This window comes from Euleptes europaea, chromosome 13 (genome assembly GCF_029931775.1).
Source record: "Euleptes europaea isolate rEulEur1 chromosome 13, rEulEur1.hap1, whole genome shotgun sequence".
In the NCBI taxonomy this organism is placed as follows: Eukaryota; Metazoa; Chordata; class Lepidosauria; order Squamata; family Sphaerodactylidae; genus Euleptes; species Euleptes europaea.
In genome coordinates this window covers 57254433-57270798 of record NC_079324.1, presented here as the reverse complement: position 1 = coordinate 57270798, position 16366 = coordinate 57254433, and the positions used below count along the sequence as shown (strand labels likewise).

General features: G+C 48.2%; 1 protein-coding gene across 1 annotated transcript in view; it reads right to left on the bottom strand.

Moving 5' to 3' along the window:
* The window catches only part of RIMBP2 (RIMS binding protein 2), an 88588-nt gene that overhangs the window by 7974 nt on the left and 64248 nt on the right, over positions 1-16366 (bottom strand). The window contains exons 17-20 of the mRNA XM_056859884.1: positions 11650-11802; positions 6894-7078; positions 5294-5462; positions 4365-4430 (exon numbers count right to left, since the gene is read on the bottom strand). Of these exons, the coding sequence (XP_056715862.1) occupies positions 4365-4430; positions 5294-5462; positions 6894-7078; positions 11650-11802 (573 nt within the window). The remainder of the gene's footprint in view (positions 1-4364; positions 4431-5293; positions 5463-6893; positions 7079-11649; positions 11803-16366) is intronic.

Genomic DNA, 16366 nt, shown 5'->3' with positions numbered 1-16366 from the left:
AAGCTCAGCAAAGAGACTCTGGTGATCCAGGAACCTCTGGTGGACGAGGACAAGATTGGGGACTGATGTTCTCTTTTTTAGAGAGAAATGGAAGAATGTGCAGCCACACCACCTCTTAGCCGGCATCCCTTCTCAAGAGGCCAAAAGCAGGAATTTAAACCAGCTGAACTCTCATCTGGATTCAGGCACAGCCCACCATTCAACTCTGGCTCCTATTGATGTCAAAGCAACACCAAACTGCTTTGTACACACATTTTTTAAAACAAAAAAGCCATTCCGTTTTTGTTATATAAAGCAATCTCCAATTGCAGGCCGACACATAATAGAGGAAACTGAGAGAATTAGACAGGATAATTAAAGGGCCAAAGTTTATTTAATTTTACATCAAGTATGTAGGGATCTGCAGCAAAACACGCACCATACCTATCTGCAGGGCAGGCGTGACGGGATGCAGAAGCAACAGGCCGCCTCTGCGCAGCATGGAATCATAGAGTTGGAAGGGACCACCAGGGTCATCTAGTCCAACCCCCTGCGCAATGCAGGAAATTCACAACTACCTCCTCCTCACACACACCCCGACTGACCCCTAGTCCATGCCCAGAAGATGGCCAAGATGCCCTCCCTCTCATTATCTGCCTAAGGTCATAGAATCGGCATTGCTGACAGATGGCCATCTAGCCTCCTCTTAAAAACCTCCAGCATCCTTAATTTGCAGGTGAGGCCACCCTGGCTCCAAGGCCTGGAGCTATATGCTATATGCAGCTATATGCTGCCTAGGTTCCTCCTTGCCAAGCGTGTACTACCATTTGAGAGAAGCGGGCAACATCTTTTCTCCCTAATTGTGAGGTCCATGGGGGCAAGGATAACGGCACCCCTTAAGGGGTTTCTGTCCCAGTTCCCTGAAGATACCGAAGGCTTGGGTTTGAGATCTGAGGACTGCCCCGTACCCTATCAACTGATGCCTCAGGGTGCTTGCCTAAGCCAATGTGGTGTACTGGTTAGGAGCGGTGGACTCTAACCTGGAGAACTGGGTTTGTTTCCCCACTCCTCCACATGAAGCCTGCTGGGTGACCTTGGGCTAGTCACAGTTCTCTCTGAAGAAGAGTTGGTTTTTATATGCCAACTTTCTCTACCACTTAAGGGACAACCAAACCGGCTTACAATCACCTTCCCTTCCCACAACAGACACCCTGTGAGGTAGGTGTGGCTGAGAAAGTGTGACTAGCCCAAGGTCACCCAGCTGGCTTCATGCGTAAAAGTGGGGAAACAAATCCAGTTCACCAGATTAGCATCTGCCACTCATGTGGAGGAGTGGGGGATCAAACCCGGTTCTCCAGATCAGAGTCCACCGCTCTTAACCACTACACCATGCTGAACTCTCTCAGCTCCACCTACCTCACAAGGTGTCTGTTGTGGGAAGAGGAAGGGAAGGAGTTTGTAAGCCAATTTGAGACTCCTTAAAGGTAGACGAACTCAAGGTATAAAAACCAAGTCATCTTCTTCTATGCATGCCCCTCAACCACCGTTACCCACACTGCTGTTGCCATGGGGGGGGGCAGATCACTGCTTGGTCCTTCCCTCTAGTGCACAACTTTCTGTGTCTGCCTTGCCATCCCTTGGTGCCAAGAGCTGCCACCTGCTCTTTAAATAACCCCCACCTGCCTACCCACAACAGTGTTTCTGGGCTGCATTGGGACGCCTGCTTGCCTCCCACCCAGGCCCCTTCACCACCCCCCACCTCGGTTGGAGTGGCTTTCGAAACAAAACTGAACCTTCGTGCCTTTTTCCGAACCAAAGGAGAGCTTTATTTCGGCTGGTTTGAATTCCCGGTTGTAGCACTTCCTTGGATGCTGGAGAAGTCGCCAGTCTTCACTGGACAAAGTATATGGAGAAGGCAAGGGTAGAGTCAAAGTAGGTTTACACGCAAGGGAGGGGGTGAAGCCTCCTTTTCTCATAGAATCCTGCGCCGACTTTTATCGCAGGCAGATACTAGCCTTGGAGATAAAGCCTCACACCAGTTCCCCACGTTGTACGGCAAACCCCTTTGGAAACGCCACCCGCTTTCAAAAGGGGATTGTGTGACATGGGGTGGGTGTCAGTGGTTCAGTACGATATCCCCATTGGTATCCCCGGCATCACCCTAAACTGCTTTGTGGATCCTGGCTGCTGTGCCTTCACATTTTTGTGGTGTGTGGAAGTAATTAGTCAGCTGTGAAGGTGTGACCCAGATATTTTGGCTTACTTTCCCACCACGGTCCTCAGCATACTACAGCCATCTCTTACTGCAAGCCCAGAATTTTATATCGAGCTTAGCTTAGCATCCTGACGACCTCGGGGGCGGGGGTTCTTATGTTTTAAAGTAAGTTCCTAGCCATCATGGTTGTGTCGATGAGCATTCAGACAGTGCCTGGTGAAAACCTAAACACATGCAAACACATGAAGCCGCCTTATACTGAATCAAACCCTCAGTCCATCAAAGTCAGCATTGTCTACTCGAACCAACAGCGGCTCTCCAGGGTCTCAGGCAGAAGTCTTCACATCACCTACTTGCCTAGCCCCTTTAACTGGAGATGCCGGGGATTGAACCGAGGACCTTCTGCATGCCAAGCACATGTTCTAACAGTGAGCCACAGCCCCTCCCCTAAAGCAAAGAGGGGGAACTCAAAAGCCAATGTTTAGAAGTGGAATGTCAGTCCTTGAGCTAGCATTTGCAATATCCGTCATGGCTTATATGAGTAGAATGGACTTTGACCCTCAGATTTCCAAATCACATCAGTGGCCCCAATGAGGAACCCCTGAGCAAGGGCCATGGAGCCGCTGTATGCTGTGGCTGAGCTTAGCGCACCCTTTAGGGCAGAGGTGTCAAACATGCGGCCCCTTGAGAGCTCTTATCCAGCCCACGAACCAGCTGAGGTAGCCATCCCCACCGGTCCTGATTTGGACTGGCGAGGCATGGCCCGGCCTGGCCAAGTGACATTTACATCATATCCAGCCCTCATAACAAATGAGCTTGACACCCCTGCTTTAGGGAGTACATCCAGTCCACATTCCATCTGATCATCACTCTACATGGATGAGAGAACAAGCTTACACTCTCATCTGCATTTCAAGGCGAGGTCGGTATTGGTGGACAAAAAGTGCATTTCACAGACGTCTGAAATCTCCCACCAACAACCTCATGAGGAACCCCTGGTCCCCAAGGAAACAGTTTGAATACCACCGGTTGTTGCAAATTAAGAAAGCAGATGCCCACTTGCTTAGCAGAGTAATCCTGGGGAGTGGAGGTACCTCTGGCACGGCCAGGGACGGTGCAGCTGCTGCGAGCAAGTCGATCAGGGAAATTCCCCCAAGCCCCATGAAACTGCTCTATACAGTTCCATGGGGCTACAACACCATTTTTGCTGGCGTAGGTCTATGCTGGCAGCAGCAGCAGCAGCAGCAGCAGCAGAAGAAGAAGAGTTGGTTGTTATATGCTGACTTTCTCTACCACTTAAGGGAGACTCAAACCAGCTTACAATCACCTTCCCTTCCCCTCCCTTCCCCACAACAGACACCCTGTGAGGTAGGTGGGGCTGAGAGAGCTCTAAGAGAGCTGTGACTAGCCCAAGGTCACCCAGCTGGCTTCGTGTGTAGGAGTGGGGAAGCAAACCCAGTTCACCAGGTTAGCCTCCACTGCTCATGTGGAGGAGTGGGGAATCAAACCCGGTTCTCCAGATCAGACTCCACCGCTCCAAACCACTGCACCACCCGGTAGTTTTCCTGGGGAGAAAGGGTTTAGGGAGGTGGCGTAAGTGCCCATGTGGATGGCGCAAGTGGCACTTATGCCAGTGCAGAGATCATGCCACCTCCAAACCCCTTTTGCCCCTCCCCCCCAGGATTGCTCTGTTCGTTGTTCAAATTACAGGACTTGTTTTCTTGGAGTAATGTTTCAACCCCCCCCCCCTTCCCACGGTGCTCGGTGTAAAGTACCTAACCATGATACTGTCGCAGCTGGTGATGCCTAAGCCCGACACTGAAGGGATATTTGTAGGGTTGCCAGCTCTGGGTTGGGAAATACCTGGAGATTTTTGGGGTGGAGCCTAAGGAAGGCAGGGTTTGGGGAGGGGAGGGACTTCAATGCCAAAGCGCCCAATTGCCAAAGCAGCTATTTTTTCCAGGTGAACTGATCTCTATCGGCTGGAGATCAGTTGTAATAGCGGGAGATCTCCAGCTACTACCTGGAGGTTGGCCACCCTAGAGATTTGCGAGGGCCCATCCGCTGCCAGTATCTGCTTGAGGCCATAAAAAGGAGTATCCAACGAGACAGCTCAAAGTGCTTCGCTACGGCAACAGGGGATCGGGTCGGTTTCATTTTCGGCACAGACCTCTTTTAGACTTTCTGGATCGGCTGTGGACAGAGAGTGCGCTCTTTTTGAAATGGTCGCGGTTGACTTCAGGAAGGAAGGCATACAAACAAAAGAAGACGGAAAGATATGAAGCCATTCAAAATTGTCTTTGGTCCTTCTCTTTTTCTCTCTCTCTCTCTGTAAAAACCAAACGCTGGGGCAATTGAGTAAGTTACAGATAGCCAAATGGTACCACAGCTCCGAAATTGCTGGGAATGCATTTCTTTTAAAGAACCAACGATTGTTGAAAGCTTTTGACTGGATCGCGGAGCAGAGCTTAGTTTACCAGCTTGGCTTCCAGCAAAATTAAGCAGTTTATCTTCAGGACCATTTGATGGCAGCCTGAATCACTAACCCCATCTGCTATCACCCTTTTCATGGTCAGATGTAAAAGAAGAGGAAAAAGAATAACTTATTATTTGTATACCACTCCTTTATACCCTGTTAGCAGAGCACGGTCTTCCACATAAATATGGCAAAGCAAAAGGCATCTTCTGTAATATTTTGTAGGGAAAATAATATTATTTAGTTAAAATATCTTACTAGGTAAAGGTTGTCCCCTGTCCAAGAACCAGGTCATTACTGACCCATGGGGTGAGGTCACATCACGACGTTTACTAGGCAGACTATGTTTACAGGGTGGTTTGACATTGCCTTCCCCAGTCATCTACACTTTACACCCTGCAAGCTTAGTATTTAGTAGTAGGAAGAAACATTTCACTTTTAGTTTCTGGGGAACCGTTTCAATTAATTTAAGCTGTAATCAGACCTTAACCCAGAACTGTTCCTGCTTGGAAAAAGACTTATGGTTGAATTATGATGCCTCCCTCTGCTACTTTAGTTACGAGAGCCAACAGAGATATGAGTAGGAGGTTTGTGACTTGGCTACAGACGGCGGGTCCCCTTACCTAGTTTCTCGACAGGAGTATTCAGAGGGAGAAACCCTTGTTTGAGAAGCTGGTCCATCATCTCTTCGTCGTCGGCTTGGATTTCAGAGACCATGTTGCATGGGATCAGGCCCAGTCTCGCGCAGGTTTCCCCTCGGTAAAACCCATCGACATCTTTGTCGCCGTACACCTGCCGTCGTTCATAGGAAAAAGAAGGCAAGGGATGACCGAGTTTGACTGTGGAACAAGAATTTCCTAAAGTGAGAGCAGATTTCCTTGAAGGATCCAAGGACTTCCGCTCATGGGTCGTCTGAGTGAGTGGGTTGTACACACCAAAAGCTGCAGGCATGAACCACCCTACCCTGTAGATCTTTTCATGAGAACCAGGCCCTTTTACTGGTTTGAGTGAGTCAGTCCTGGGTCCTGTCATTTGCTACTGCGCAGGGAACATTCAAGTAGAGCCTACTAATGCCTAGGCATGGAAGCGCCAGTTACTATTAAAAGTTATCCACACAGTAGGAGAGGCTACATCAGACTGAGATAGTGAACACACAAACACGTGAAGCAGCCTTATACGGAATCAGACCCTTGGTCCATCAAAGTCAGTATTGTCTACTCAGACTGGCAGCGGCTCTCCAGGGTCTCAGGCAGGAGTCTTTCCCATCACCTACTTGCCTGGTCCCTTTAAGTGGAGATGCCGGGGATTGAACCTGGGACCTTCTGCATGCCAAGCAGATGCTCTACCACTGAGCCACGGCCCCTAGGCTTGGATTGGGGGAGTTGGGTTCCAATCTCCCATCAGGCCATGAAGTTCGCTGGGCCAGTTGTTTGCTCAGCCTAAGCTCCCGGTTGCAAAGAAACCCCATCCATGTCTACCGCCCAGAGCTCCTTGGAGGAGAGAATGAACGTGGCATGTTCAGCAGCAACAGTCACCACAAATACCTGGAGGGAGACTAGGGAGGATGTGAAGGCGAGGGAAAGGGACTGCCTGATAACCATTTCATAGAATCATAGAGTTGGAAGGGACCACCAGGGTCATCTAGTCCAACCCCCTGCATAATGCAGGAAATTCCAAACTACATCCCCCCCACACCCTCAGTGACCCCTACTCCATGCCCAGAAGATGGCCAAGGTGCCCTCCCTCTCATGATCTCCCTAAGGTCATAGAATCAGCATTGCTGACGGATGGCCATCTAGCCTCTTCTTAAAAACCTCCAGGGAAGGAGAGCTCACCACCTCCAAAGGAAGCCTGTTCCACTGAAGAACTGCTCTAACTGTTAGAAAATTCTTCCTAATGCCTAGACGGAAACTCTTTTGATTTAATTTCAACCTGTTGGTTCCGGTCCAACCTTCTGGGGCAACAGAAAATAACTCGGCACCCTCCTCTGTATGACAGCCCTTCATGTACTTGAAAATGGTTATCATATCCCCTCTCCGTCTTCTCCTCTTCAGGCTAAACATTTGCAAGGCCTTTGGAGACTGGGACAAAGCTTGGTTTGCTCTGAGTGAGCTGAAGGGAGGTCAGCGCCTCTCTGGTGCTTAACAATCCTATGACAGGGTCAAGAAACTTCTAGCTTCTAATCCTGCAGGAGCGTGGCTCCATTCCATGCATACATCCTACCTTGATAATCTGCCCTTCTTTAAACGGGAGTTCCTCTTCTGCCGCATCGGGATTAGGAGACATGGTCAGTGGATCATAGTCGAAAAGGGCAACAAAGATCCGGGTGGAAATGTCCTCTGCGCCAGGGTCCGTTTCTGATTCTTCATAAATTTCAGGAGACAGACGGTCCCGGCTGCAGTATCCATCTGCAATATCAACACCAGAGGCCAGGAATGGCTCTGTTACGCGAAAGTGAGCACGCTTGTGACCTGTCTGAGTTTTGAAATGCAACCCCGAAAGGAACTCTCAACCACATGGTGAGGGATTTAACCTTCTGCAAAGTCCCACTGGTTCCTAGAGCGCAGCAAACCATGCCCTTTGAGCACGAAGGCCAATGGGTTGGATTCAAACTTTGTGCTACACAGGGAAAATGCCAAAGTTAACAGACTGGATCCAGCAACAGTATCCTGTCCATTCTATCTTGTGCTCTGCTGCTCGCAGAAGCTGTCCGTGACCCAGGGGACACCATGTTCTTTCTTGCGATGCTGTACATGTGCATACATGAGAAATGCAACTTTAAAGATACACGACAAACAGGACTGGGACAATGCTGTGCACAGGCACACACGATGCAATATCTAAGGCCTGTGGGCTCCACACCACATATCTTGATGGAGTTTTGGTTGAAAATCAGAAGAGTCAGCTACAGGCTTCTGGCTACACATCAATTGGATAGACGCCTCCGCCCTGATCGCCCACTGGTCTTCATATAGCTCTGCCACGTGGAAGGGATTAGCACGCGCACCCCAACCTCCAAGTCTGCTTCCCACCCCAAAGGCCTAAGAACATAAAGAAACGTAAGAAAGGCCCTGCTGGATCAGACCCAGGCCCATCAGGTCCTGCAGTCTGTTCACACAGCAGCCAACCAGGTGCCTCTAGGAAGCCCACAAACAAGACCACTGCAGCAGCATTGCCCTGCCTGTGTTCCACAGCACCTAATAATAGGCATGCTCCTCTGGTTCTGGAGAGAATAGGTATGCATCATGACTAGTATCCATTTTGACTAGGAGCCATGAGTAGCCCTCTCCTCCATAAACATGTCCACTCCCTTCCAAGTTGGCAGCTGCCACCACATCCTGGGGCAGGGAGTTCCACAATTTAACTATGCAGCCTACACCAGGACAAGCTGATCCCTACAGCTCTAATAATTCACAAAGTTACACAGTGCAGCGGCCTCTTGGCTGATAGCCTGCTGGTTTAACCCACATTCTCCATGTTTTCTAAAACCTCATGGCACGCCTGGAACATTCACAAGACTGGCCACCATATCCTACAACATCTGTCCACCATGTCCCCCTGTGTCAAAATACCTCTGGAAATAGCCCTGAAGTGCAGGGAGGAGAAAAAACCATCCCTTCATATAAAATAGTTCTTCCAGCCCTATCTGTTGGGTGGGTTGACCCACAAAGACTGCATTAAATTGCTCAACAGGAGGGCTTTGGCTCACAAGCATTCCACCATGATTTACAAATTGAATGTGTAATCCAGCACTTGTTCATCAGATTCAAGGAGGGAGGTACAGTGCATTTACTGTCCTGTAATGCCCCGTGGCACAGAGTGGTAAGCTGAAGTAATGCAGTCCAAGCTCGGCTCACGATCTGAGTTCGATCCCAACAGAAGTTGGTTTCAGGTAGCCGGCTCAAGGTTGACTCAGCCTTCCATCCTTACCCAGCTCACTGGGGGTAAAGGGAAGATGACCGGGGAAGGCACTGGCAAACTACCCCATAAACAAAGTCTGCCTAGTAAACGTCAGGAGGTGACGTCACCCCATGGGTCAGGAACGACCCGGTGCTTGCACAGGGCACCTTTACCTTTACACGACCATTTTGCGGATTCAAAACTCACAAACTGCATTTCTGTGACCAAGTAAATGTTAGTTTGAGTCCACTGGCTCATGTACTGTCCTTGTGCCTGGCTCTCAGAGGAAAGCTACTGCCCACCTTTGTAACAAACCCCAGTTTGTTGTGATATTCACATGGGGCAAAATGGCAGAATTAGCTTTCCTTCTCGCAAATCCCGATAAAACGGTGTGAAAGTGAAGGAAGCCGTGGGCTTGAGAATTTTAAAGGGTAATTCTTGGAGGCATCGGAATGTAGCCATAGTGGCCAATTCTCAAGACTAATTAAAACCTAGACCTAATTCTATTGCTCTCAATCGAAGTCCCTAGTTCAAATCTCCTCTTGGCCATGAAATCAACAGACAGCTTAAGGCAAATCAGTTTCCAAACCACAGTCTTTTCATCTGCAATACAGGGATAATCATACTGGCCTACCTCACAGGGCTATTAGAGTTAATACTTTGACATGAAATACCCTGAACTGTGAGGAAATGAAAAACTGGAGGAAATAGTTATCCGTTCCGAGCGAAGTTACATCAAGAAGTGTGTTTAAAGCATTCGAACTTGTGGTCAGCAATCTGGTAGCAATCATTCCCAATAAGCATGTAAAGAGCTGTCAACTTGCAGTTGACTTATGGCGACCCCAGCAAAGGGCTTTCAAGGCAAGTGAGAAGCCGAGGTGGTCTGCCACGGCCTTCCTCTGCAGAAGTTTCCCTTCTTAGACCCTACATAGCTTTTGAGATCTGACAAGATCGAGCTACACCATGCCTCTTTTCCTCCCCCCAATAAGATACTTCCGTGCTGTAGTAAAGTTTGGTACCAGAAGTATTCAGAATATTTATTTATGCTGCCCAACAATAAACCAACCCTTTTTGGCTGCTGGCTCCATACTATACTTCCGGCCCTAAAGAGCAGCCAATCTGGCCTGTTCCTCACTCATGGCAGCGAGACGAGGAGAACTACCAACAGCCCCCAAAAGTGCATCCGGTCTCAGAGTCAGCCAAGCGGTTCAGCCTCATGCTTCCTCCTCTTTGCTCTGCGAAGCCACCTTGCATGCATCCAAACGGGGAACGCTGCAGAAGGGGAGGGGCATTCTCATACACTGCTAGAACAAAGGAAGCGCCTTAGCCTCTGCCTGTTTGCAATACTGACCAGACTGGCTTCGAGTCGAGCAGTTGTACGGACAGAGGTCATCTGCGGGACTGTAGTGTTTTCTTTGCCTGTGACAGAGATTCCCCTCCAGCTTCTACCTCCGCCCCTCCCCAATTGCCCATCCTCAGAACCATGAGACAGAGAGAGAGAGAGAAGATATGCTCAGGTTGGCAGTCTGAGTTGGGAAATGGCTGGAGATTTTGGAGGGTGGAGCCTGGGGGAGGGAAGGAAGGACCTCAGCAGGGCATAATACAATAGAGTCCACCTGCCAACGCGGCCATTTTCTCCCAGGAAACTGGTCTCTGTGGTCTAGAGATCAATTGCCGTTCCAAGAGATCACTGGGCCCCACCGGGAGGTTGGCAACCCTAATGCAAGCAGGTCACTTGGGAAGGACCAAATTGCACATAACTTGGAGGAGGTTTTTTTTGGGTGGGATCCCCTATGCAATTTCACTTTGAAGGAGCTCATATCTCGAGAATCTTGTCGCTCTCCAAGGTGCTGCTGGAACCTCCCTTTTTATTAGGACCACCCCAAATATCCCAAAACACTGTATCCTTACGGGAGGGCTGTGGCTCAGTGGTGGGGCTCCTGATTGGCCGAGTCAAAGCTCCCTTCATCAAAAGCTTATAGCCCGAAAATCTCGGTGATCTTTAAGGTGCTACTGGATCTAGCTCTTCTACTAACCTCCAAAACTAATAAAAAGTGTTATAGAATCATAGAATCCTAGAGTTGGAAGGGACTGCCGGGATCATCTAGTCCAACCCCGTGCACAATGCAGGAATTCACAACGACCTCCCACACCCCACACCCCCTGTGACCCCTACTCCAAACCCAGAAGATGGCAAAAAAAGAAACACCCCTCCAGGATCCCTGGCCAATTTGGCCTGGAGGAAAATTGCTTCCTGACCCCAAAGTGACGATTGGCATTACCCTGGGCATGCAAGAAAGGGGTACAAGAGCCAAACACTGATGCAACCCTTTCTGCCTTCCCTCTCATGATCTGCCTAAGGTCACAGAATCAGCATTGCTGACAGATGGCCATCTAGCCTCTGCTTCAAAACCTCCAGGGAAGGAGAGCCCACCGCCTCCTGAAGGAGCCTGTTCCACTGAAGAACCGCTCTAACTGTTAGAAAGTCCTCCCTAATGTTTAGCCGAAAACTCTTTCTATGTTAGTGTGTGTGTCTGTGTGTGATGGGGGTGGTGGTCTACAGGCCAACACAGTGACCTATTGCCTGCCCTAGGATAGGCTAAGTGAATTGCTAAGTCCTCCAGTTACATATTTGTTTATAGGACTGCATATTGATTCTCCCCTTGAGGGTCCTGCGTTCGCAAATCGCGTCCGGTATGACGACAGTACAAAAGCAGTAACAGTTCCAGGTTTCCCTCAGTGGTTGTACAGCCAGGGGGGGGACAGGGGAGGGGCAGGAGGGTCATGCAATGGCAGGTGCTTGGATTGGTTTCAGAATGGAAAGCTGGTGGCAGGGCAGGGAGTCGGGGAAGGCGACCCAAGCTCTCTCCTCCCTTGCGCCGAAGCGAACTTACCTGCTTGAAAAGAAAGGGAGGGCAGGAAGCGGGACAAGACTTGCCAGGTAAAGAGAGGCGGCTGCCCTGGCATTCTGCGTGGCATGCAACAGCGACATAGAGGGATGGCGCTCCTTTCACACCCAGCTCTTTTTTTAAAAAAGCAGCTTTTTTTGGCACAAAGGACGAAGAAGGGTTTGGCATACCGTATCTATAGTCAGAGGTCATGGTACGTTGCCGACACCATTTCCTGTGTCCACCAACGCTGCGATAATAAGCGTCTTCTTTAATGGGGGAAATATTTCCCTCACTACCTGACCGAGACCGACCACCTTCACTGTTACTGTCCAGTGTAATCTCTATGGAGAAAAATGGAATGGCCCATTAAGGATGGCTCCGGGTTCTCCTCCGCCGAGGTGCCACGCGACAGGGCCGTGTCTGGCCTTGGCTTCCATTTGGACCCAGGTGTCGCCAACATACCTCTCAAGTGTCTCACACCAGGAGGAGGGATGCCCCACATGTAGTTCAAGGGGGCTCAAAAGGGTGAACCGGTTGAATAAAAGTGGGGGGTTACGTGGCGTGAATGCAAGAAGAAGAAGAAGAAGAAGAAGGAGGAGGAGGAGAAGGAGAAGGAGAAGGAGAAGGAGAAGAAGAGTGGGTTTTTATATGCCGACTTTCTCTACCACTTAAGGGAGACTCAAACCGGCTTACAATCACCTTCCCTTCCCCTCCCCACAACAGACACCCTGTGAGGTAGGTGGGGCTGAGAGAGCTCTAAAAGCTGTAACTTGCCCAAGGTCAACCAGCTGGTTTCCTGTGGAGGAGTGGGGAAACAAATCCAGTTTACCAGATTAGCCTCTGCCGCTCATGCGGAGAAGTGGGGAATCGAACCCGGTTCTCCAGATCTGAGTCCACCGCTCCAAGACTTTAGAAAGCCACTGCAAGCAGGAATGAGAAGAAATGTCTGGTATTCCCCATAACGAGGAACACTTGAGAGGTGTGGTTATCAGGCTATGTAACGTCTCCGTTGGGGCAACATTGGTAGTTTTTTTTTTTGGGGGGGGGACAGATCTTGTTCTTTTAAAAACCTAGAGAAGGTGAGCTCTTACAGTTTCTGATGTACAGAAGAGGAAGAGTTGGTTTTTATATGCCGACTTTGTAAGCCGGTTTGATTCTCCTTAAAAGATAGACAATCTCCTTCCCTTCCTCTCCCCACAACAGACACCTTGTGAGGTAGGTGGGCTGAAAGAGTTCGAAGAGAACTGTGACTAGCCCAAGGTCACCCAGCAGGCTTTGTGTGGAGCAGTGGGGAAACCAACTCGGTTCACCGGGTTAGAGTCCGCCGCTCATGTGGAGGAGTGGGGAATCAAACCCGGTTCTCCAGATTAGAGTCCACCGCTCTTAACCACTACACCAGGCTGGCTCTCTGAAAAGGAATTACACATTGACACAGAAGAGACCAGGAAAATCAGAAGTTGACTCACTCCCCCCCCCATTGATCTCAATCAAATGAAAGGGTACCTATTTTGTAACGTCTGATTTAGAAAACTATTTTTCTGTGGAAGCTGAAATGTCGCCACGAAATTACATGCACCCTCCATTTAGTTACATGAAATAGCCTGGGTGGGGGGGATAACCCACATGGTAAGATTGCAACTTGTTGCGTCATGAAAACGAGAACATTTTGTGATGTGGAACCTTGCCTACGGTGGTTACTTTCACAAGATGATTTCACCATGTGACAACTGGATGAAATCATGGTATTTAATTCATCCATCGATGAAGCTGGATTACTCCAGGGACAATATAGCCATGGTGCTTGATACAAAGAAGGGAAACAGAGTGTAGATACTTTGTCGAGAGTATTACTTCCATACATATTCAAGGACACAGGGAGGGTGGAAGCAGATGCTGTTTCTAACTCTTTGCAATGTCTATGTAATTCTGTTTTCTTTTCTGGCCAGCACAGTTAGCATTGTGTGTGTGTGTGTGTGTGTGTGTGTGTTAAGTGCTGTCAAGTGGCCTCCGACTCATGGCGGCCCTGTGAGTGAAAGTCCTCCAAAATGTCCTATCTTTGACAGCCTTGCTCAGATCTTGCAAATTGAGGGCTGTGGCTTCCTTTATAGCACTGGTTCCCAACAAGGGGTCCATGGACCCCCAGGGGTCCGCGAGAACTAAATTAAGGTCTGCAAAACAAAGTTATAAACCCATAATAAATTAATATTTTCAATTAAAAGTTCTCTATTATACATATATATATATTCAAATATTATTCTAAGTTTAATGTTTAACTAACAGTTATGATTAAAGTTTATTTTCAAATTCTCAGAATGTTTATTTTGAACCTTGGGGTCCCTGCACCGAACAAAAAAGTCCTAGTGGTCCCTGGTCAAAAAAAGGTTGGGAACCACTGCTTTATAGAGTCAATCCATCTCTTGTTGGGTCTTCCTCTTTTCTTGCTGCCCTCAACTTTTCCTAGCATGACTGTCTTTTCCAGTGTCTCTTGTCGTCTCATGATGTGGCCAAAATACGATAGCCTCAGTTTAGTCATTTTAGCTTCTAGGGTCAGTTCAGGCTTGATTTAATCTATAACCCACTGATTTGTTTTTTTTTGTCAGTCCACGGTATCCGTAACTCCTCCAACACCACATTTCAAAGGAATCTATCTTTTTCCTATCAGCTTTCTTTAATGTCCAGCTTTCACACCCATCCATAGTAATAGGGAATACGATGGGATGAATTAATCTAATCTTGGTGGCCAGTGACACATCCTTACACTGCAAAATGTGTACACTTTAAAACCTCTTGCTAAACTTGTGCTCCTGCCTATTATCAAATCTTCAGAAGTTGTTAAACTGGTAGAGCTCCATTCTTATGTCTTAGGATACTCCTTCAGTGTATCAAGTATTAAGTTTCTGCTGATGAAGATTTTTGAAATGGGATTACACCCCGATTCCTGTACTTGCTACTGCAACATTTTTGTCTTACTACCGTAAACACTGTCGTTTACATTTTGGCCACATTTTTTAAAAATTCTTGTGGCTATCTTTTGTGACCTGTTCAATCTTTGGAATAGTAAATAATTGTTAATTTTTTTAAAAAAATCATGGTGTATTGTGTTTCTGGTTTGGTTTTTCTCCCAAGATATTTTTAAAATGTGTTCTCGGAAAGTTAGCTACAGATATGTCAAAATTGAAGGCTTCGATTGCGCCTCTCTGGAGCCGCACATGTTTCCTGGAGCACAGCGAACTCTTGTGTGTTCTGATATTTTCATTTGTTCCAATGGAATACGCCCTAGGGGGAGTTGATAAGCTCAGGTGGGTTGTGGACAAGGATTTTGCGAGCTGCATGATATGCACTTATGTTTCCGCATCCTGAAATTGTGTATCTTCCAGAAGCACTGCCAGCCAGAGGTACGGTAGAATGGGGGCTAAGACTGTGGCTATGCGAGGAGAAGTCCTTGGTTCAAATCTCACCGTGGCCATTCTCAAGAAGGGTACTTAAGGAAAGCTGTTTTCTCTCAGCTTCACATACGCAAAAAGGAGTTAATAATATGGGCTTACTTTACAGGGTTGTGGCGAGGATTCCTGTGATAATATACAAGGTGACCATAAAGATTATATAGATAATGCATGGGAAGCCTTTGGAATACTCTAAAGTATTAGTGGGGGCTGTCTGGAAGGAGGCAATTATTCAATCGTGCAGAGATGCAGCGGGCTGCCTCTGTAGGTGGATGCTTGCAAAATCCAGCTTTCTCATATGAAGCTGACTTTTACTTAGTCAGGACATTAGACCAGTTAGCTCAGCACCATCTAGTCCAACTGCAGTCTGCAGCTTTTCACAGCCTCAGGCCTTTCACACTGCCTGCTATCAGCGATTCTGGAACTGGAGACACCGGGGACTGCATCTGGGGGACCTTCAGCACAAAAAGCAAGCACTCTGCTACTGAACCACGGCCCTTCTCACCTCGTCAATGAGAAATGAACAGAGAGGTAGCCATGTTAGTTTGTTGCCAGCGAAAACAACAAGGAGACTTGCTGCCTTTTAAGGGCTTCTGCCGCCAATCAATCTGGCTGCCTTTCAAAAAGACTCGTTTGTCTCGTTACAGCATCGAATGTGAGAACGAAGAAGAAGAGTTGGTTTTTATATGCTGACTTTCTCTGCCACTTAAGAGAGAATCAAACTGGCTTACAATCACCTTCCCTTCCCCTCCCCACAACAGACACCCTGTGAGGTAGGTGGGGCTGAGAGAGTGCGTCTCGCCCAAGGTCACCCAGCTAGCTTCACGTGTAGGAGTGGGGAATCAAACCCGGTTCTCCAGATCAGACTCCACCGCTCCAACGACTCCATTTAGTATAATCTAGACTGCTCTTTGTAGTGCTTTTTTTTTTTATTGCATCTTTTAGCTTCTTTGGGGCTTTGTCTGTGATTGGCTGTGAGACCTTCTGGTATCAGCGACGGGACCTTTCTTGCTGGGCATCTGAGTTCATTATCTTGTTTGCGCTATTTTTTTTTAAAAAAAGAGACTCTTTCTGTTAGCTTGTGGTTGTGGAAAGGAAATTAATTACTGGGGCAACGGGGGTATTTCAGTTTTTGTTCAATGCTTTCTACCGCCTCCAGAATAATGATGAAAATGGAAGGGAAATGCAACGTGATGATATGGGGGAATGGAAAGGCGGATGGGTGAAGAGGTGGGTCAATGAATGGTGTGAATGTAGTGCAGTTACAGTTCATCTTAACAGTAGGCAGATTTACCTTAAGAGCTTATATTGACTTAAGCATTTCCCCCCCACCCCATCTCCAAGAATCCGGGGAGTTACAGGGCCAAGAGTCTGGCAAGACTTAAGCAGCTTTGGGCAGGCAGCACGATATTGTTTGAAGCAGAGATCCCCAACCTTCGAGAGCCTTCTGACCCAGGGCAGA